This window comes from Budorcas taxicolor, chromosome 5 (assembly GCF_023091745.1).
Source record: "Budorcas taxicolor isolate Tak-1 chromosome 5, Takin1.1, whole genome shotgun sequence".
Taxonomy (NCBI): domain Eukaryota; kingdom Metazoa; phylum Chordata; class Mammalia; order Artiodactyla; family Bovidae; genus Budorcas; species Budorcas taxicolor.
This window is the reverse complement of record NC_068914.1, coordinates 148275934-148299309: the sequence shown is the minus strand read 5'-3', so window position 1 is coordinate 148299309 and position 23376 is coordinate 148275934. Positions and strand designations below refer to the sequence as shown.

General features: G+C 49.3%; 1 protein-coding gene and 1 non-coding gene across 2 annotated transcripts in view; one reads left to right on the top strand and one right to left on the bottom strand.

Moving 5' to 3' along the window:
• The window catches only part of NTF3 (neurotrophin 3), a 75810-nt gene extending 53203 nt beyond the window's left edge, over nt 1–22607 (top strand). Inside the window, exon 2 of the mRNA XM_052640964.1 lies at nt 21752–22607. Coding sequence (XP_052496924.1) covers nt 21752–22534 — 783 coding nt within the window. The 3' untranslated portion in view covers nt 22535–22607. The remainder of the gene's footprint in view (nt 1–21751) is intronic.
• TRNAR-CCU (transfer RNA arginine (anticodon CCU)) lies at nt 20099–20171 on the bottom strand. The gene has a single exon. It is a non-coding gene; the product is annotated as a tRNA-Arg (tRNA).
• Nucleotides 22608–23376: the final 769 nt, after the last annotated feature.

The following is a 23376-nucleotide window of genomic DNA, read 5'->3' as shown; positions in this document are numbered from 1 at the left end:
GACTTTCTTCACTGTCATATTTGCTTTGTTGCAAGTGATGTGAAACTGAACAGACAGTGTCTCTGTGCTCGGCCTGTGTCTTCCGAGGAGAGGAAATCTGCAGAGAGAGGCTGGCTGATGATAAGGCTGGGAAGGAGGCCTTGATGCAAGGAGGATTCTGAGGGAAACGGAGAGAGTGGGACCAATGATGTCACTGAAGATGCCGTTAGAGAGGAAATGTGACAGGGACCACTCAGACACTCAGAGGAAATTGTAGCTGGACGCAGGGTGAGCATGGGTCCTGGTTGACCCAGGGAAGGCCTGCAGTGCCGTGATTACCCCAAGCAAATGATGAATAGTGTCCCTTTTCACTTGAGAGAGTTGACTGGTTGGTTGATGAAAGCATCTGGTCACTGAATGCTGTGTGCATTCAGGGAGATGAAAAGTGAAAGTCAAAGTCGCTCAGTCATGCCTGACTCTTTGTGACCCCATGGACTCTGCAGTCCATGGAATTCTCTGGGCAAGAATACAGGGAGACCTGGGGGGTGCACAGTGAGGGGTTCCTATCTGGGGGACCCTTTTTTATATTTCTCTGAAGTAGGAGACAAGCTTTTCTGTGCTCAAGCCTTCAAAATATAAATTTGCTTTTTGTAATTAATTTTTTTGGAGGTACAGTTGCTTTGCAATGTTGTGTCAGCGTCTGCTCTACAGCAAAGTGAATCAGTTGTATATATACATATATCCCCTCTTTTTTGTATTTCCTTTCCATTTAGGTCGCCGCAGAGCCCGAGTAGGGTTCCCTAAGCTACACAGTAGGTTCTCATTAGTTATCTCTTTTATACTCGGTATCAACAATGTGTCTATGTCGATCCAGATCTCCCGATTCATCCTATCCCACCTTCCCCCCTTGGCATACAGATGTTCGTTCTCTACGTCTGCGTCTCTATTTCTGCACTGCAGACAAGCTCATCTGTACATTCTTCCAGATTCCACATGTGAATGATATTGTACAGTATTTGTCTTTCTCTTTCTGACTTTCTTCACTCTGTAATAGGCTGGAGGTTCATCTGCCTCATTAGCACTGACTCAGGTGTGTTCCTTTTCCTGGCTGAGTAACCCTCCTCTGTGTGCGTGCACCGCGTCTTCTTGGTCCATCCCTCTGCCGATGGACATTTAGCTTGCTTCCATGTCCCGACTACTGTCAATAGTGCTTCAGTGAGCATCGGGGCGCATGCATCCTTTCAAATTCGGGTCTCTCTGGATAAAGGCAGTTTTGAAAGAGCTGTTGTGAGAAACAGAAGAAGGACCTGATGCAGGAAGAATAGCAACAAACCTGATCTAAAGCAAGGGCTAAGCTAAACCTGAGAACATGAATTTGCTCAGCACCAGAGTGCCCAAGCGGCCTTCCCCTCTCCCCCTCCCCAGCCTAAATGACAGCTGGAGAAATAGATGCTTGATTGACCTGAGGTTGAGGGTGTGCAGGGCAGATGTGACCAGAGAGAGAGCAGGATAGGGACTGAAGCAGAGGAACATGGGAAAACTCAGACCCATGGTCAGCTCTATGCAGGAAGACGTGTATTGAAGCATTATTTATGAGAAGGCATGTGTGTGTGCTAAGTTGCTTCAGTCCTGTCTTGGCGACCCCACAGACTGTAGCCCTCCAGGCTCCTCTGTCCATGGGATTCTCCAGGCAAGAATACTGGGGTGGGTTGCCATGCCCTCCTCCAGGGGAATTTTTCCAACACAGAGATCGAACCCAAGTGTCTTATATCTAGCCTGCATGGCAGGCAGTTTCTTCACCACTAATGCCACCTGGGAAGTCCCATTCATGAGAATGCATGCACCCTTAGTTGATTCAGTCATGGCCAACTCTTTGCGACCCCATAGACTGTAGCCCAGCAGACTCCACTGTCCATGGAATTTCCCAGGCAAGAATACTGGAGTGGGTTGCCATTTCCTTCTCCGTGGATTTATGAGAATGGAGACCTGGAGATTATAAACTTCCTACAAAGAGGATATAATCCAGTGAATTGTGTCACATTCCTAGAGTGGAATATTATGCAGCCATAATATTGTTTAGGTAGAATATTTGTTTGGGTAGAATTTTAATATGATGATAGAATGCTTAGATTATAAGAGTAAGTAAGAAAGCTGAAGAACAATGTACATTCAATAGTCTCAACTTTGTGATGCGTAGAAAAATTTTGCATGTGTTTAGAAGAGAGTGGTTTGAATATTCTATCATGATATTTGTGGGAAGTGATAGGTTTCTGTGTGTATTTTTGTATTTTTAGAATGTTCTCCAATATGCTCTTAGGACTTTTATAACATGGGAAAAGAATCTCTCTAGGGAAATTTATTCAGGGAAAAAATTCTTTAAACATAGAAAGAGTGTATGCAATCATGGATTAATTTGGTCTCTGCTTTCTCTTGGTCTCTTTGATGGGAAACATCACCCAGAAAATGGTGTTTGGGAAGTGGGTTGTGGTGTCAGACACACCTGGCTTAAAATCCCAGCTCTAGTATATCAACGGTGTGATCTCAGGCAAGTTGTTTTCTCTGGGGCCCTGTCTCTTTATTTAAGGCTTCTCAGGTGGCTCAGTGGTGGAGGCTCTGCCTGCCAGTGAAGGAGATGCAAGAGGTACAGGTTCGATCCCTGGGTCAGGAAGATCCCCTGGAGGAGGGCATGGCAAGAAACCCACTCCAGTATTTTTGCCTGGAAAATTCCATGGACTAGGAGCCTGGTGGGCTACAGTCCATGGGGTCACAAAGAGTCAGACACAAATGAGCCCAGCACAGTTACTTTATTTACCAAACAGAGAGAATAATGCATGCCCTCAGTCTCTTTACATTTCCCAAACCCACCAAGCTCTGAAAACCCAGAGTCCTTTCTTAAGGTTTCAGCAGATTCATTTGGCTGCAATATATGACCTGAATTGACATCATCTTTATTTCCTTTAAGTGAGTATTTATAATTTTGCAACAGAAATACCACCTTGTTTAATCATGGGTGCTGTCACAGACCCATTGAGGTGTTAGGTAATATGGAGTAATATACAAGGTTCCAGATAAGACACTGTTGACTATGGGATCTGCCTCAGGGTTATCACAGAATTAAATCAGATTGTACAGAATTCAGTCTCAGCGCAGTTTGAGGCAGGAGCCAATCCTCAGTGAGATTAGCTATCATCTTTATTGATATAATTATTCTTGAGCCTTGACTATGTACATAATGTGTGATTTCTGCTTGCTTTCTTTTCCTTGCATTCCTTTCATTATTGGGATCTTTGAGAAGAAGACAGAAGTGTCATTTATTTTGGGCAATTGTTCAGTCACTAAGTTGTGTCTAACTCTTTGCGACCTGATAGACTGAAGCACGCCAGGCTTCCCGGTCCTTCATCATCTCCCAGCGTTTGCTCAAACTCACCCCCATTAAGTCAGTGATGCCATCCAACCATCTCATCCTCTGTCTCTCCCTTCTCCTCCTGCCCTCAGTCTTTCCCACCATCAGGGTCTTTTCCAATGTGTCAGCTCTTCACATCAGGTGGCCAAAGTATTGGGGCTTCAGCTTCAGCATCAGTCCTTCCAGTGAATATTCAGGGTTGATTTTCTTTAGGATTGACTGGTTTGATCTCCTTGCTGTCCAAGGGACTCTCAAGAGTCTTCTCCAGCACCACAGTTCGAAAGCATCAATTCTTCGGCACTCAGCCTTCTTTATGGTCCAACTCTCACAACCATACGTGACTACTGGAAAAACCATGGCTTTCACTAGACGGACCTTTGTCAGTAAAGTGATGGCTCTGCTTTTTAATACACTGTCTAGGTTTGTCATAGTTTTTCTTTGGGGCACTTAGGTTGATATTGTTTAAAGCACAGGAGTGGAAAATATGGGAACTTCCAGCAGCAAATTCTCCTGCCTCTTTTCTTCCCAGGTTCTAGTTTCCTAAAGAATAAGCCATAAGGAATCATGCATGTTAACAGGGCACCCAGATAATTGAAGACCTAATCAAAGAATAAGTCTTATTCCCTTGGTGAAGAATTATATTTCAAAGCACATGTGTTCATTGTGGAATTGTAGCATATTTACAGCATACTTGCTCTACATTTAAAGATGCACTTTGCTTCAAGCTAAAAGTAGTAAAATATATGTGTATGTGTGTGTATACATATTTGATGAGAAAGTAGTTATTTACTGCTTTCCATAGGAATTCACAATATCATTTTTTTTGTTGCAAACCCTCCTAGTATCTTTAACATATAATTCAATTCACAGAAATGTGATTTACACTCAGCCTTTTCAGAGGCGCAAGTAGGGTACAAACTGAGGTCATTCCTTCCTGTTCTTGGATGAGTCCTTGCTTCATAAATTCTGTCAGTGTGGCACTAGCCAACTGTGTTATTAACATCACCAAGGGGAATTCAAACGTATCATGTTGTAGGATCAAAAGTTTCATGTTCTGAATCAGTGCCAGTGGATTTCCAGACCCTTCAGTTTGACCAGAGTCTGCAGCCATTTCCCTCTCCCCACCATATGACTCACCTACTTCAGGGTGGAGGTCACTCTCTGCTCCCACACATCACCATGGCCCCATCAGTGTCCCCAACAGTTGTGGAGTGTTTTGCCTTCGTGTTTTGCCTTCCAGAGCCTCAGGTCTGGAAAGAACTGTTTTGCAATCCTCTCTATTAAATCCAGTTAAGCTGGTCATTTCTTCTGCATGCCTGGAAACTCACTAGAACATTCTTTCTAGTAAACCAAAATAGATCTCCCCAAAGTAGAAGGCCTGTAATGCTTTGCAGATTGGTCCAGAGGCAGGAGAGCTGATGCTTTGGCCAGGAATGACCTCTTGTCATAAAGCCCTAACCTTCTCCCGCTTCAGCTCATCAGGTCCTCGGTGGCCCTTCTACTGTATGGCCGGCACAGGGTTAGGACTCACATTCCTACACATTCTTGGGTTCCAACTTCCCTTCTCTGTTAATCTGTTCATTAGCACCAAATTGCAGGGTTCCTTGCCAAACCCATCAAGCATAATTGGAGCTTCTGAAGTCAGATCCCCCAATTACGTTCGTTCGGGTGTCTCATTAGCCTCGTGTATCATCCAAGCCCATCTTCAGACATGTTTTCCTTCATGACTGTTGTCATTTTCTTAATGCAGGTATTGTTGAGAAAGATTGTTTTTAACAAACACTTTTGCTTAGCCAGTTGTTTGATCTCCAGAGTACAATAAATCCTCAGATGAAACGGAGCTGGGAATGGGGGAAGAGGGAGACTGAGGGAGGCTTCGAGAAAAGTAGGTGGAGAACTTGAGCCAAGGACCAGCCCAGCCCATCTCCCCCCACACAATGATGTTCCTGCACTTGGCCCGACTTGGGAAATAATCCACTTTGTGTAAGTGGGTGCATCAAAGAGGCGGCAAACCTAGAGCAGAGTACAGTGTGCATTTTGTAGCTATAGGGATTCTCTTAAAGTTCACCGAGAAATGGAGGAGCTCGGACTTCACTGAGGGTCCAGTGGTTAAGAATCCTCCTGCCAATGCAGGGGCCACGAGTTCGGTCCCTGATCCAGGAAGATTCTACATGCCTCAGAGCAGCTAAGCCCGTGAGCCACAGCCTCTGAGCCTTCACTCTAGAGCCGGTGCTCCGAAACCAGAGAAGCCTGCACGCTGCAACCCGAGAGTAACCCCTGCTGGCCGCAGCCAGAGAAAGCCTGGTGTGCAGCGACAAAGACCCAGCATAGCCAAAAATCACGTGAATTTTTTAAAAAGAAATGGAGGTTTTCTACTTCCTGGACAACTATAGGCATGTGCTCTGTCTTCTGCATTCTTCAAGACTTTGAGACTAGAGAGGGTTATCTTTTTGAGACTGTAGGATCAGGAGTCAGAGGGCAGGTTTCTGGTTCCGGCTCTGATAGCTTTGAACCCACTTATGCCCTAAATTTCTCAGCTTTAAAATAGCAGTGGGTGCTAAGTCTTTTCAGTTCTGTCTGATTCTTTGCAATCACATGGACTGTAGCCCACCAGGCTCCTCTGTCCATGGGATTCTCCAAGAGAATGGATTGCCATGCCCTCTTCCAGGGGATCTTCCCCACCCAGAGATCGAATCTGCCTCTCTCACGTCTCCTGCCTTGGCAGGAGTGTTCTTTACCACTGGCGCCACCTGGGAACCCCATTAAAATAGCAATACCCTCTCTTTATAATTTTCCTAACTTCACCTCTACCCAAAAAGCTACAAAAGGTAGGATGTAAGTTCTGAACTGCAGTCCTTGGCATATATAGTCTGTACTCCATGAAGCATCCTTCCTTCTTTAAGAGAATAAGTGGCTCTGCCATGTCCCGTTTCTCTGCCTGCCACCGGTGTCTGTTTTGAAACACCTTCAGCTTCTTGACGGATGCTTTGCCCACTTCTCCTGTCTGTGCTGGTTGGATTAAGGAGTTGCCTCGCTGCCTGCCTCATGGCAGCCTCTGCTTGCTCTCCTGAGCACCCATGGAGATCTGGAGCCTTTAAGTATAATTGTGCTTTTGAGGAAGAGGCGCTCCACATAGTTCTGTCCCTGGACCTATTCATGGTCATCTTCAGTCCTTCCAACTCAACCCCTCCAGAGCAGCAAAAACCTATCTCCATGGGTCTTTTGGGAAATCCAGCAAAACTAGTGTGAAGCTGTGCATTGCATTTTTCAAGAGTCAAGCTCAGTTCACATAAGATGCAGAGGAGGGGGGCAGGGGCGTGGGGTAGAGGTCAAGGGAGGAGAGATGGAAGGTCTGCTCCTGTCTCCCCACCAAAGCATTGGAAGTTGTGTTGGAAAAATCTTCAGCCTTTATTTACCACAGTGGGTAGCCACAGGAGGAGGGGCGGGTGGGTGAGAGAGGAGAACAATAGGGGCTGTGTGCCTTGTGCTCAGCCAGCAACGTGGTGAGCTGGGTCAGCGCGGCTCAGTTGGCCCTGGCGCTTTAAAGGGGGTCTTCTGCAGCTGTCGGTGGTGGTGGGCTGGGGCCAAGGCAGGCACTCCATGGGCACCGGGAGGCAAAGTGGCAGGAACGCCCTGATTCCACGGGCTCCAATCCGATGGAAACCCTCACTGCTTCTTGTGCTATTGAGGGAGAGGCTTGAGGGGGGACACAGAGGAGGTGACCGGGAAAGGGAGCGTGCGTCTCCTGCAGAGAGTGACCGACATATGGAACGTGTTATCCAGAAGGGTTACAGGCTGGGGGAAAGCTCCTAGGCTTTTCCAGGGTGGGATGGGGGAGGGGCCGCCTTCCAAAACTCAAGGAGGTTTCTAAACAAAAGGAATTTGAGAAGGGTTGGAGGAATAATGAGAAATGCAAACTTGACCCAGAGTTTCTCTTTTCTGTCTCCTGGGCTCCCCGGCCTGTCCTTACATGTTTCTAATTCCCGGGGAACCCCAGAGAACCCCTAGGGCCATGTGCCTTCCTCCCTACATGCAGGGGGTCAGTAGGACCCCAGAGCCATCTCCCACCCTCTGTGTCCACAGGGACCAGACAGAGAGCAGGGAGCCCAGAGCCTTGTCTCAGCCCCCAAGGGTGGGCAGAGCACAGGCCCTGCAAAGATTTATCCTGATTCCCTCACTTTATGGAAGAGCCCTCTGGCTCTGCATGGCCCCTTTGCAGTCAGAGCCTCAGCTGCCTGACCGCTCGCCTGTTTGGTGGGGATTGCCCATGGACGGAGGAGCCTGGTAGGCTGCAGTCCATGGGGTCGATAAGAGTCGGACACGACTGAGCGACTTCACTTTCACTTTTCACTTTCATGCATTGGAGAAGGCAATGGCAACCCACTCCAGTGTTCTTGCCTGGAGAATCCCAGGGACGGGGGAGCCTGGTGGGCTGCTGTCTATGGGGTCGCACAGAGTCAGACACGACTGGAGTGACTCAGCAGCAGCAGCAGCAGCCCTGGTTCTTCGTGGTTCAGGTTATCATCCTAGAGCTCCGATTTAGATCCATCCTCCAGGAACGTTCTCAGACGCTTCTGAGCAAATGATGAAGTGCCATCAATGACATTAAAAGGTGACGCCTCTTGTCCTCTGTACTTTTCCCATCATCTTTCAATGTTGTAACAACCCACCCTAAGCTTGACAGCATAAAAAAACAACTCACCATGTATCATTTCTTATGATGTCATGGGTCAGGGATTTGATTAGAGCTGGGTTGGGAGAGTCTTCTGTGTCAGGTGGCCTTGACAGGTTGACTGATGGCTTGGCACGGACCACCAAGGCCAGTCCACCTGCAAGATGATTGGGTGCCTTGGCGAGACTGGCTGGAAGACCATGGTAGGGGAGGGTGGCTCTCTAGCACGGGTGGGTCTCCTTGACGGTCAGTGACCCCCATGCTGGCTTGGGGCCTCAAGAACAGACAGAAGCCACTTGGCCACTTACAGCCTAGCCTTGGAAGTCAGGAAACCAGAAGGACAGAAAAGGACGAAAGAGCCATCAGGCTGGAGGTGAAGTCATCCAGAGTGCTGGCAGGGCCAGAGATAGAAGGGAAGCAGCATGAAATCCCAAAGCTCTTGAGGCATGCGGATGTCCCTAGACAATGGTGCTGATGCTGCACAGATCTATGTAAGAGAAGGGGAAGGGGTCTATGTTATGGGCTACCTCTTGGGCTCAGTCAGGCTGCAAAGGCTCCAGCCATCTCACAGCGTAGCATTTCATATGTTACACTGATCCCGATTCCCCTGTGCCTCCCCGAGGAAGTCCTGCTGGTGCTCACATCTTGTTGGCAGTTTTCCCTCTCAGTATCCTTATATTTACTTTCCTGGTTTGTTCCAGACAGGCAGCACAGCTCTGGGCCTCTGGAGAGCTGGCTCTGGTTCTGACTCCTTCACTCATTTATCACCGCATATGGGGCAGGTTGTTTTCCTGCTGTAGCCTTCACATTATGTGAGATGCTGGTAAATGAGGATGCCCGTGCTGCTTGGCTCGGTAGCTTTAAAAGGACACAGAGAAGCAGGAAGGACCAGAAAATGAGACCACTACTGAGGATGATTTGACTGGTGAAGAAATGGCTCAGGGCTGGCAGGAGGACCGAGAAGCACAGTGTATTAGAAGCTTTGAAAAACTCTTTAGTTCAAGAATTCTTCACCTAGGATCTGTGGGTCTCTGGATTAGCTTTGGGGAGCCTGTCAACTGCCTGGAACTTTTTATGCAAACTGTCTCCTGTTTGTGCACATGTATTTTTTTAGGGGACAGTTTCTTTCATTTTTTATCACATTCTAAAAAGGTCAAAAATGGCTGAGGACCACTTTAGTCCACCAGCATTCTGTTATGTGATTCTTAACCAGGAGGGATAAGGCCTCCCCAGATGGTATTTGGGAAAGTGTGAGAGCTTTTTTTTTGGGTTGTCACCACGTCTGGGGGACATGATTGACATTTAGTAGGTGGGGGGCAGAGCTTCATGGGTGAGAGACAGAACCGAACAATGAAGAACTAACTGTCCTGCCCAAAATACCAGCATCAGCCCTGTGGAAAAAGCTTGTTAGGAATTGAGACCTCAGGATGAGCAGTGAGTATGGGCTCCTCAGTAGCCACTAAGCTGGTCAGGGGCAGAGTTGTTTTTTATTCATAAAGAGTGCCAAGCAAGCGTCCTTTTTTTTTAGATTTTTTTTTTGATGTGGTCCATTTTTAAAGTCTTGATTGAATTGGTTACAATATTGCTTCTGCTTTATGGTTTGGTTTTCCGGCCTCAAGGCATGTGGGATCTTAGCTTCCCAGCCAGGGATTGAACCCACACCCCCGGCACTGGAAGGTGACGTCTTCACCACTGGATCAGCAGGGAAGTCCTGAGTCCACAGTATTTCACTTCTTGTCAATATGCTAAAATCTATGAAAACCAAATAATCAGAAATCTGTCTTATCTTCCAAAATCCAGCAATTTTTTTTTTTTTAAATCCCTGGGTTCTTGTTTTTCTTTACCATCCAGTAAGGATGGAGGAAAGGAATGTGTAATATTTGGGGAAACTGAAAGCACAAATAAGTAAGCCCACCAGCCTGCCATTGCACAGATATGCTTCTCAGTCACTGTGAATTAGTGATGCCCAGCTTTAGACGGGGTAATGACCCCTTACATTTCAGAGGACCTGTCTTGGAGGTCTCTTTCTCTGAATAAGGAAAGAAGCATTAGGGTACCAGCATGGGGCTCCCCACCTTGCTCCCTGCAAGCAAGTGTCAGGTGCCTTAGCCTCTGTTGAAGGAGTTTAGAGGTGGTCTGCAGTACTGGCTAAAAATACAGCCTGAGGGTCACCCAGGGCTCTGCATCCTGGCTCGGCCTCTCGGTTGATATGTAATCTCAGAAACAACGACTTAATCTGTCTGAACCTCAGTTTCCTGACATGACAAGTGAGGTTGGTCATTGTATCTGTGAAGATGAATTAAGATAATCCATGTAGTGTCTCTCAAAGTCCCCAGCATATGGTGGGGCTCAGTAAAGACTAGCTGTTTATGAGCAATTATGAGGACTGTGTCCGTGATGAAAGACAGCTTTGGGTCCAAAGTGTTGGTGCCAAAATTGCTTTCAGAGGGCAAGCTCTGGATTGGTTTCTGGTCCTGCCCAGCTGCCCAGAACCTGAGTTGATTGACAGTTTGGGACTGGATCATAACATGCCTGAAGTGCCTGCCGCACACCTGGGTTTGGGTGGAAGATGGATTTTCTTCTGTGTGTTCATCCCAGCCTCCCTTAACAAGTGGGCACAGAGAGCCTCACGAAAGCTCCATGAGGGCACCTCTCCTGTCCTGGTTTCTGGACCTGTCAGGGAATTCAGGTGAATGATGGTAGCCGGGTGAGCCATGGAAGGGATGCCCAGCAGCGTGGAAGGAGGCCTTGGCCCTCCAAGTCCCCAGAGAGCGCGGTTTCCTAGAACAGGCATCCAGACCAAAGACAGACGAGGACCATGTGCAAGTCTTTCATCCTCCTGAACAGAGGCTGGCTGTGGGCTGGGAGTTATATTTGACACAACCCCGATGGCCAAGCCTGGAGGAGACAGTCTACACTCTGACCACACTTATTGCAGCCAAGTCCTCATGGGGCCAAACCATGATGGTTTGGGTTGACCCCAGCCTTGCTGCCGCTGCTCTGGTGGGTGTGGTCATAGGTCTGGGCCTTCCAAGCTAGCTGTGGTCTTGGTTTGGAAGAGGCATCCTGAGGGCGAAGGGGAATCCTGCCTTGGGATTTCCCTTATCTCCCAGCTCTCAGGATGAAGCCGACTTCCTTAATCCTGCCATTTTGAGACCCACCCTTGGCTGGTTAGACAAAGTAGATAATTGATCATCATCACGATTATAATGATTAAAGACTGATAGTCAGAAGCCTTCCAATACAGTTAACTTACAGCTGGGTGTGTTATGTGTATGCTTGACACAGAAACCCAGCTCAGACGCAAGGCAAAGGTCTAGAACAGGAAGTTTTACTTGCTTGGGGTGATTACTCTCTGATGCTAAGAGTTTCACGCCAGCCGTACCCCCAACTGTCTGTGTAACGGAAGCAACCTCCCCTTGTGTGTTTCCTCACTTGGAAAAATGGAGTTAACCCAGATGCAGAAAATGAAACTGAAATCAAGATGTCTCAGCGTACGAAAGGATACAGGAATTTGGAAATAACTCGACTGTAACCTAGCCTATCTTAGGAAGCTACAGTGGGTGTGGTGTGTGTGTGTGTGTGTGCGCGCACACGCATAAACCCATGCACACACATTTCTGGGCACAGTGGCAGATGAGTATTAGTGCCCAGAACAAAGAAAACAGAATTTACTATAATCACCATTATGGCCAGTGGCTGGATTGATTCAGACGTTCTCTGCACATCTTTCCATGTTCACCCTCCGGCCATGAAATGAGAGTTGATAGGACGTAAAGGATAAAGTGAATGTAGGCTTCCTGGGGCTTGTGTCGGCACCCCAGGCTCCTTTCAGATCTCTCTGCCAAGACGGGGCCAAGCCAGAGGGTTCCCTGCCCGGGGAGGGACCATGCTACCTTCCTCTCAGCACGGCAGTGCACTTTGTTTTGACATGTGCCATACCTTCCGTCTCTCACGGCCTTGGGGCCCAAGAAGGGGGTGCTTTGAATGATGTAAAATTTCTCTTCCAGTAGCTGTGCCAAAGCAATTCCCAGCTCTCAACTGACTTCCAGCTCAGGGCGTTTAGCTTGCTTTCGGGGGAGGTTGGTTCCTCATCCCATTCGGGGGTCTCCAGTTTTCACGTATGGGGTTCCCTGGTGGCTTAGTTGGTGAAGAATCTGCCTGCAATGCAGGAGACCCAGGTTCAGTCCCTGGGTGGGGAAGATCCCCTGGAGAAGGAAACGGAAACCCACTCCAGTATTCTTGCCTGCAAACTCCCATGGATAGAGGAGCCTGGCAGGCTACAGTCCATGGGGGTGCAAAGAGTCAGACACGACTTAGAAACTAAACCAGCACAAGTCCTCACCTTCTGGCCTCCAAGAAGGACCAGTTTCAGCAATTCCTTTCTGAGGGAGGTGTCACCCTTCTCAGGTCTATTTCATCTTCCCTCATCCTAGAACATGCCTTCCCTGTTGACCGCATGTCTCGTTTCCACCGGGAAGCCAGTATCCCCTGCAATCTGAGGACCTTGTCTTCCTTTAGATACTGGCCAAGGGTTGTCTGTGCCAATGGGTTTCAGAACCTGGGTCCAGGAAGTTTCAATAAGAGGAGCTATGCAGAGTGCATGCTCAAAATCGCTCAGCAACCCCACACACTGTAGCCCACCAGGCTTCTCTGTTCATGAGATTCTCCAGTCAAGAATACAGGAGCAGGTTGGCATTTCTGTCTCCAGGTATGTAGAACGAGCCGCTTATAAAGAACTGGGTAGGAATCCATCTCCCTGACTCTGCCGTCGCACTATATTGAGACTGTGTGATGCATACCTACCCAGGTATCAGGGGTCTCACATGTAGTCTCACCAAATACAGTGGAGAGGTGAGTCTTTTTGGTTTGGGGGGAATTTAGACCATGCTCGCCAGCGTCTTTGCTGAGAGTCATGAACTAGTTATCTGACCTCAGCTCCATTTCTTACCCTCTCTAGAGCTCGATTTATGTATTTTTGCCCAATGGCTCAGCAGGCAAAGAATCTGTCTGCAGTGCAGGAGACACAGGATATGCGGTTCGATCCCTGGGTCAGGAAGATCCCCTGGAGGAGGGCACAGCAACCCACTCCAATATTCTTGCCTGGAGAATCCCATGGACAGAGGAGCCTAGTAGGCTGCAGTCCATAAAGCCGCAAAGAGTTGGACATGACTGGAAGCACACACTCGTGCTTCCTAAGACAAGGAGCGGTCAGAGTGGCCGCCCTCGGAGATGTGCTAAGAGTGAGCGAGGTGGGCCTGAGGGACGGGGAAACGGGGCCCCGGACACCCGCCCGGCCCGTGCTTGTGAGTTTATTTCTCATCCGATCCTTCCAGCCACCCTAAGTCGCTCCTTCCCTCCATCCTTCCACAAGTGTTTCCCTCTCTGTTGGTTTTGGATTCATCTCGCCCCCAGCGAGTTAGCCTAAGTGTTTCCAGGCTAATCTCATCCCGCTCCTTCCAGGTCACCAGCCCCTCGGGGGACTGGGGAGTAATTGGTTTGTCCTCACCTGAGTTTGTAGCGCCTTCCCCCTATGCGTCATCTGTGCTTTTTAATTAATCTGCCACTTTTTCCTCTCTCTTGCTTCCGGATCATTAATAAACAGATTAAGCCAAACCAGACTGATCCCTAGCAGAGGCTCCACTGGGACCCCTCTCTCCCAGCTCCCAGCCTTGTCAGGGGTCAGAACACCTTCATGTGGTCCCGGCTGACTCATTTTGAGGCCTTGGGACCCGTGTTCAGAACAAAGCCAATTTGAATTAATTTTGCAATTAAGATAGGGGAATGAGCCTAGCTGGTCCTTTTATATAAAGGCCTTAGTTTAATATTTCCACCACATTCCTTTCCCTTTTGTCATGCGGCTTTAAATCACTCGCCTTCCCACCTCTCTCCTCTTCCACTGGCTGAACAAGATATAAGGATTATCTGGCAGGATGTGGTCTTTAGAGCCCTTGGCATTCGTCAGAGACCAGGTCATCATCGCTGCAGCAAGTCTCCAGGGAATGAGGTCCTTCTGGCCGCAGCTGGCCAGTGTGCTGGTTCATCCCAGACAGATGGGGCTGCCCTGGATGTAATGAAACCTCTTGAATTCGCATATTCAATACTTGGCACATTAAAAAGCATTTCCACCTTTGATCTCACGCCTCCTGCCCGAGGAAAGCCAGAACAGAGCCTCTGGGCCTTCTGTGTAAGTCACACCCCGAGTTCCAGCACTGGGACTAAACCCAGGGTCTGAGGTGGTACATTCACACCCCACGATGCAAAGCATGTGACAGGCACCTGCAGGAGAGATGGGGGGAGACCGGGTTTTGTTTCGTTCCCTGGGGAACACTTTGCTAGGGAGTCTGGAAGGAGGACACAGGAGTGGTGGCCTCAAACCCCTGGAAACTCTGCACAGAGCTGCCTGGAAGCTTCTTGGAGAGGTGGTCAGCTTGCCAGGTTGAGTTGTCCTGACTCCAGGCTTGGAACCTGAGCATCCTCTGGAAGATGTGAGAGCCAGGACAGACAGACAGACAGACAGCACAGGGCCTCTGCTGCAGAGCCAGACAGCCATCTCATCTGAGCTCTGCTGCTTGTTGGCTAATTATTAAACCTCTGCATGCCTCGTTTTTTCCCCATCATTAGTACCTGCCTCCGAGGGGTTATTACCAAGATGGCAGATGCGGTGTCAGTAGCCCACCCGCGGCATGTTTGTGTTTGGTGCTCCCAATGCCCAGGCTACAAATTCACTCACTACAGTTGCAACATGTGGCGCTAGTGGTAAAGAACCCACCTGCCAACGCAGGAGCTCGTAAGAGACATGGGCTCAGTCCCTGGGTTGGGAAGACCCCTTGGAGGAAGGGCACAGCAACCCACTCCAGTCTTCTTGCCTGGAAAGTCCCATGGACAGAGGAGTCTGGTGAGCTACGGTCTATGAGAGCACAAAGGGTCGGACATGACTGAAGCGACCCAGCACGCATACGCAGGTGCAGAAGGCAAGGTCTCCAGGTTTGTGACCAGGAGGTGGCGCGCCGGGCCAGGGAGCTAGTCGTGGAGTGGTGACGTGGAACCCAGCAGCGACGGCCACCGTCTGCCGCGTGTGGCCCAACAGACCTGGCTTTCAGTAGCCTCAGACCCTGTACCTCTGTCCTCACCAGCTTCTCTTCCATTTCAGCTGCTTCTTGCAGACCCCAAACCCCCTGTGTGTGTTGTACACTGAGCCAGAAAGGAGGAATCAGAAATTGCTCTCTTTTGAGTATTTTGAGGGATGGTGAAACCTTGTAGGAATGTTGCTCCGGGGACTGGGAAAACACCATATGTGGGAAAGCATTTCTGAGCGAGGAAAATAGCATCTGCGAGTTGGTCGGGATCTTGGAAAAGTCTGAGCGGGGAAAAGGGGCACTGGGGAGAGTGCAGGAAGGGGGCTTGCCGGGCTCTTTAACAGGTCTTTTTCCAATTATAGCTGAGAAGAGCCTGGGGACCCTGGCCTGCTGCAGAGCCAGGCCCGTATTTTCTTTGGGAGAAGAAGGCAGAGTTGATTGGCTTCCAAACCAGGCTTGGCAGAAGCCCAAACAGCATCCCAGGCCAGGAAGCTGTGTCTTGGTAGGTCTTGCCTGCTGTAGATGCTCATTCAGTAAATAGACCTGGAGACTCCATGACAGTGCAGCCCTGGGCCGGACAACAGGGACTGGGGTATGAGAAGGGTGTGGCCACGTCATCCAAGAGGTGACACGCAGACACGGATAACACAGTAGGATCATTGCTTGAACGGGGGTCTCTGTACCCTGCAGTCACCACTTGCAAAGGAGCATAGGAGTCTCTCTGAATCGAAACCTGCACTGCTGTGCCTTGCCGAGCACTGTCTTTCCTTCTCCACTCACCACACCAGGGAGCCAGACCTCTGGTACCCAGTGTGTGCGCGTGGAGGCCAAGGGTGCAGCATCTCTGCTGCCACCAATAACTCAGGTTCATATTGATCCAGCATGTCCAGTGGATCACTCTGTGCCGGGCATGGTGCTGAGAGCTTTCCTAGCAATGTCGTGATCCACCCCAACAGTGACCTTGACCATGCTTGAGCCTTGTGATCTCTGTTGCACTTAAGAACCAAGTCTCGAGCTTCCCTAAGTGGTCCAGTGGTTAAGAATCTGCCTGCCAACGCAGGGAACATGGGTTCAATCCCTGGTCCGGGAAGATCCCACAAGCTTTGGGGCAGCTAAGCCCATGTGCCACAACTACTGAGCCTGTGCCCTAGAGCCCGTGCTCCACACCAAGAGAAGCCACTGCATTGAGAAGCCGGAGCATCTTAACAAAGAGAAGCCTCAGCTCACTGCAACTAGGGAAAGCCTGAGCAGCAAAGAAGGCCCAGCGTAGCCAAAAATAAATTAAATTAAATTTTCAAATAATTTTTTTTAAAAAGAGCCAAATCTTCCCTGTCCATCTCTGCATCATATAGCTGTGTGACCCTTACGCAACTCACTTTACACCACAGCGGGTCTCAGCATCCTCAATGGTAAACATGAGATGGTTATCTACAGCCCCTTCCGGCTTCAACATCTGTGTTAGGGCGAATTTTATTAGCAACATTCTTGGGCTTTCTCTGTGCGAAAAAGCTGAAAGCAGATTATCAAAGTGAAGTCTGCAGGAAGCCTGCTGGGTTTTAATGCAGCCTTGCAAATAATCTAGAAATACTTCCCAACCTGCAGCTGATTCCAAAGTATCATGACAAGGCTTTTGGACTTGATGCCAAGAGAGAGTCCGGATCCAGAAATGGGCAGGACCTGTGCCGAGGGGCATTTGGGAGTTCTTATGTCATTCATTTTGTTCATCTGTTCGTCCCCCCCACCTTCACCAGTGCTGGCCAGATGTTTCTGCAGAATTTGTGTGCCTGGAACCCGAGGGGGTGGCAGGGTTTGCCCTGGGGCTCCCAGATATAGATGGGATGGTAGAAACAGTGCAGCCTCCATATGTGTCTGTAAAAAATTGAAAAGCAATAAATCAACTGCAAGTCAGTCTGCTTTGTGCGATCTGATCACAGGGTTGGGCAGTTGTTTGCAGTGTTGGTGATGAAAGCTTCCTCCCTGACGACCCTGACCTTTCCCCCCAATCCCTGTTGCCAAGGAGAGCAAAGAAGATGGTCTCACGGGCCTTTCTCATGGTCCACAACCCCAGGCCCTCCCAGCCAGGTTGCACTAAACTCGCAGCTCTTGTCCACAGCCCTGCTCGCGTCACCCTGCCTCATGGTACCCTGTGGCCTTTGCGCATCTCTCTTGACGAACAATGACTTTCCACTTCTTTGTTGTTTTAAGTCGTGTCCGACTCTTTGTGACCCCACTGACTGCAGCATGCCAAGCTTCCCTGTCCTTGATTGTCTCCCAGAGTCTGCTCACATTCATGTCCATCGAGTCGGTGATGCCATCCAGCCATCTCATCCTCTGTCGTCCCCTTCTCCTCCCATCTTCAATCTTTCCCAGCATCAAGGTCTTTTCCAGTGAGTCAGCTCTTCCCATCAGGTTACCAAAGTATTGGAGCTTCAGCATCAGTCCTTCCAATGAGTATTCAGGGTTGATCTCCTTGCAGTCCAAGGGACTCTCAAGAGTCTTCTCCAACCCCACTGTTCGAAAGCATCAGTTCTCTGACACTCAGCATTCTTTATGATCCACCTCTCACATCTGTACATGACTACTGGAAAAACCATAGCTTTGACTATACGGACTTTTGGCGGCAAAGTGATGTCTTTGCTTTTTAACATATTGTCTAGTTTTTCCCTAGTTTTTCTTCCAAGAAGCAGGCACCTTTTAATTTCATGGCTGCTGTCACCGTCCACAGTGATTTTGGAGCCCAAGAAAATAAAGTCTGTCACTGTTTCCATTTACCCCCATCTATTACATTCACACAATTTCATCAAGACAGACCATCTTAGTTCTTACAGCCAGGGCATTGCACAGGGGCCCACACCCGGAAAGGGGACCTTGAACTCAAAGTGTAACACTCTGTGGTCACCATCTTGAAATTCTGCAGAGTTTTATCTTCGTGGGTTTTGTAAGTGAAGCCACATGGGACCGTGGAACATGTGCCTGGGGCTTTGGAGCGTGCCTTCTAACGTGGTCACACCTGCCACCACTCTGCCTCTGAGAAATGTTTGCTCTCGGCCCTGCAGCCTTGGGAGCTGGTTCTGCCTTCAGCCACCCTCGGTCCATCTCTGACTCATTGCACCCACTTTGTATTCGCTGTGGTGTGGACTCAGGGGAGAGGTGGACACAGACAAGAAGGAGGGGGCCCCTGGCCTTGGAGGACAGCGTCTAGTGAGTAAGCTACATCGTGCCGAGAGGGCTGTGACATGCGCCACCACAATGTGGGCATGCAGAGGGGGTTGGGCTGCTGCTATCGGAGGAGCATGATGGAAAAGTTAGCTTCTGAACTGGGTGCTGAAGGGTGAGCAACATTTCAACAGAAGAGGAGGCGATGAGAGTGTGCAAGGGGAAGGGTCACATGGGTCATAAAGCTTATTTAAGTGGCTGCTGAACAGTGAGCCAGGCTGCAGATGGGGCATGGGAGCCCAGTCATGATGTGATGAAAAGAAACACTGATCTTGGACTGCAGAGTCCGCCCCCCTCTGCTTCCTGTGTCTCTCCTCTTCTTTAAACTGCAGTTTGGGGTCCCTCATCTATAAAATGAAGTGAAAAGTGAAAGTGTTAGTCGCTCAGTCGTGTCTGACTCTTTGCAACCCCATGGACTGTAGCCGCGAGGCTCCTCTGTCCATGGGATTCTCCAGGCAAGAATGCTAGAATAGGTTGCCATGCCCTTCTCCAGGGGGTCTTCCTGATCCAGGGATCAAAGCCTGGTTTCATGCTTTACAAGAGGATTCTTTACCATCTGAGCCACCAGAGAAGCCCATATAAAATAAAGGAGTTGGAGTCAATGCCTTTCTGCTTCTAACACCCTTTGGTTCCATACACAGACCACTTCCCATAAAGCAGCCCAATCCATCAAGGCTCTTCCTTCCAACTCACCCTTGCAGAGACCTTACCAATCTAGGCATGGACTCTTATTCCACCTGGGACCTCCCTCCACTCACCTCATTTGTTCAATTTCCGTATGAGCAGGTAGCCTGCATATTCTTAGTTGATGGTGATAGGGCTTGGGCGGGGTGGGCGGGGGCAGTTCATAAATTTTTTTTAATATAAATTTATTTATTTTAATTGGAGATTAATTACTTTACAATATTGTATTGGTTTTGCCATACATCAACATGAATCCACTATAGATATACACGTGTTCCCCATCCTGAACCCCCCTCCCTCCTCCCTCCCGGTACTATCCCTCTGGGTCTTCCCAGTGCACCAGCCCCAAGCATCCAGTATCATGCATCGAACCTGGACTGGCGATTCGTTTCATATATGATATTATACATGTTTTTTGATAGCCTCTCCATCCCAAATTATTGCGTGGCGTCTGTCTTCTTTCTTGGAAGGGAGAAGGCAGTATAATTCTAGTAGCATGGATGCCATGTTTTTTGTGTTGTTCAAGTTTCATTTTGTTGGGCCTGCAAGATTGAAGGGAAAAATCACTTTTATGTGGAGTTGGGGTGGGGAGATTAGTTACTCCATGGGAACCATTTTCCCAGGATCATGCCATTCCTGGGGGGGCCATCTCTAGATGACGGCAGCAAAGCTAGAATCCTTCGCTCAGCCTTGACCTTGAAAGAATCAGTTGTCCAGAGAGTGGTTCCCATGGAAGGAAGATGCTCCCCTTATCAGAGAAACAGGCCAGGAGCCAAGAGGAGGAAGCTGGAGGAAAGTGACAGCAGCGTTGCTGGCCTTTGGGGACACCAGAGCAGCTCTCCAGGCAAGATGTGGAAAGAGGCCACATCTGTGAGTCCTGGGAGCGAGTTAGCTTGCGCAGGCTCAGACACAGACAGGTTCTGAGCCATGGGTAAGCAGGACGGCTCTTCTCTTTTTTTAACTGCTGTTTATTTGGCTGGGTGGGGTTGCAGCACACAGGGTCTTCTAGTAGTGGCACGCAGACTCTTTCGTTGTGACATGGAAACTTTCAGTTGTGGCATCTAGTTCCCTGACCAGGAATCGAACCCGGGCCCCCTGCATCAGGAGTGCAGAATCTTAGCCACTGGACCAGCAGGGAGGTCCCAGGACTGATTTTCTGGGTCTTGTGCCACCTTTGTTTATTTCCCTTCTCTTCTCCCTCTGGGTTTTGTAGTCTTTCTGGAAATACCCAAGGTGAGCCAAGGGAAGGATTTGATTTTCCATTCTTAGAGCTTTAAAGAGGAAACGACAGAGCCCCGGGGATGGTGAGGCAGCTGCAATGGTGGTAACAGAAAGAGCGCTCGTGGCGGGTGGGGCGAAGTGCAGGGCACTGGGGAGGGTCTAACGAGTGGCCACCCCTCCTGCACCAGAGCCCTTCCTTCCAGGGCTCTGCTTCCAGGGCTGTGCTCTAGGGAGGGAGTGACCAGCATGAAGGTATGTGGAGATCAGCCGCCTAATTCCACACGGACTCGGCAGAAACCCCAAGTGGAGGCTCTACTATGGCAACAGAACGAAAGCGTTGATGGGTTAAGATGCCACTGAACCAAGGAGACGGCCGAGTTAGAAATAGAACCATTAAAAAAGGAGCGTTTCATAGTGGGAAACTTAAAACATCAGACAAGATAAACCGACAGGGAATCTTGCGCTTCGGGGCAAGTGCAGCCCATTCATTTGAGCTGAGTCTCCACCTTCGGCAGGCGGTGCTTTGGCGGGGGGGGGGGGGGGGGGGGGGGTCTGCTGTCTTGGGAAGAGGGCATCTGGGGATCAGGTGGGCACGTTGGCAAGCATGTCCATCGCAGAGCTCGGCAGAGAACCGTGACACTCAGGCCATCTCACAGAGTGGGTCGTTACAGGGGCAGGAGGACTGCTCTGCCGGGCTGGCCAATGATGACCCCTCTCTGATGCTGCAGATTGAGGGGAAGCTGGCCCAACCCCCAGCCTCAGGGTATTCACTCCTTCCGGAGACCCCAGGGGCCGCAGCGAAGTCGGCAAGAGAACTCTGATTCTTGACACAATTGCAAGGCTGCCGCTGCTGATATTTTTTATTAGAAACGTAGTGTATGCACCTTTAGAATTTTCAGGTTCCGTTTCTTTGTAGTTTCATGAGGTGGAGAGAGAGGTGGTCTTTTCAGGCTCAAGGGACATTTAAAGAAACAGCAGGATGTCCCCCTCACCCAGCAGAAGGCTACAGACAGTGGACCTCAGGTGCACAGGTGACAGGTGCTGTCCATCCGAGAAGGATCCAGGCTGAATGCCCAGAGGTGACCTCTGCTGCTTTCAGTCCTCAGGAGAGACCTGACTCTTCCAGGCTGTAGCCCTTCAGTGATATTCTTTGTCTTTGTGAGACAGATTATTTTGCCTTCTCTCTCTCACACACCACACACACACACACACACACACACACACACACATCTCTTTCCCTCTTACCCAGCCACGCTGCTGGAAGAAGGATTGTTGGGGTGAAGGCGCTTGGATATCTAGGAGAGTAAGAGGGGAAGGCGAGCGGAATAGACAGCCTCTGTCTCTGCCATCACAGGGGTGTTCTGATGCTCTCCTTGGGTGGTGGTACTCAGCTCTCCATCCTGCCTCACAGGGATCCCCAGGCTCAGGTATCTGGTCCAGGAATGACATGGACACAGCCACCACCACCTGCTAGTAACACCCATGTTTCCTTTTCAGATCTTACAGGTGAACAAGGTGATGTCCATCTTGTTTTATGTGATGTTTCTCGCTCATCTCCGTGGCGTCCAAGGGAACAGCATGGATCAAAGGAGTCTGCCGGAAGACTCACTCAATTCCCTGATAATCAAGCTGATCCAGGCAGATATTTTAAAAAACAAGCTCTCCAAACAGATGGTGGACGTTAAGGAGAACTACCAGAGCACCCTGCCCAAAGCAGAGGCCCCGCCCCGAGAGCCCGCCAAGTCGGAATTCCAGCCGGTGACGGCCATGGGCCCCGAACTGCCGCGGCACCAGAGACGCTACAGCTCGCCCCGGGTCCTGCTGAGTGACAGCACGCCCCTGGAGCCCCCTCCCCTGTACCTCATGGAGGACTACGTGGGCAACCCCGTGGTGGCCAACAGAACGTCGAGGAGGAAGAGGTACGCGGAGCACAAGAGCCACCGGGGCGAGTACTCCGTGTGCGACAGCGAGAGCCTGTGGGTGACCGACAAGTCGTCGGCCATTGACATCCGGGGGCACCAGGTCACGGTGCTGGGGGAGATCAAGACCGGCAACTCCCCCGTCAAACAGTATTTTTATGAGACGAGATGTAAGGAGGCCAGGCCTGTCAAGAACGGTTGCAGAGGAATTGATGACAAACACTGGAACTCACAGTGCAAAACCTCCCAAACCTACGTCCGCGCGCTGACGTCAGAAAACAACAAACTGGTTGGCTGGCGGTGGATCCGGATAGACACGTCCTGTGTGTGTGCCTTGTCGAGGAAGATCGGAAGAACATAACTTGGCATCTCTCCCCATATATAAATTATTACTTTAAATTATATGATATGCATGTAGCATATAAATGTTTATATTGTTTTTATATATTATAAGTTGACCTTTATTTATTAAACTTCGGCAACCCTTACAGTATATAAGCTTTTTTCTCAATAAAATCCGTGTGCTTGGCTTCCCTCAGGCCTTCTCCCATCTGTTAAACCTGATTCTGTAACCCGGCTCCCCGGAGCTGCCCTGTAAAGTCTGTGTACACGACTATTTCGCATTCAGTATTGTCAAAGGCCGTGACTGTCGTTTTAGTAAACTTGTTGAAATCGGCTGATGTCAGAGTTGTGTGTAGACACAGTTCCGTACCCCCTTTCAGGATGCATCATAATTGATTCATTAATTAAAAGAACTGGTACCACTTCCGCCGCAGGGATGCTCAGCGGCTCTTAATTCTGGCCGGCAAGCTCATTGTCCAAGAACCTCCTCGCCTTCCTCTGCTGTCAGTTTTTGCCAACTAGAATTATGTTATGGTCCCAGAACAATAACAACGAATCTGGCAGTTTTCATTTTGGAAGTTTCTTTTCAGCTCATTTGTTGTTTGGGGGTTTGAGATTGTTAAGGGTTGAATTTCTTTTTTTCATTTTACTTTTCTTGGCTTCGGTTTTTGTTTTGCTCTGTGTAAAAGTGGTTTTCATCTTCCGAGGCACATAGGAAAATGTTCTTTTAACTATTTGTAACAGAAATAATTGTAGAGTTACCCAGGAGCAGAAGTGGATGGTGAGTCATCTGTGCATAGAAGAGAAATGTGGTCCTGATAGATTCTCCAGGCGTTTCTTCTGCCTCCCCATCCTCTGCTG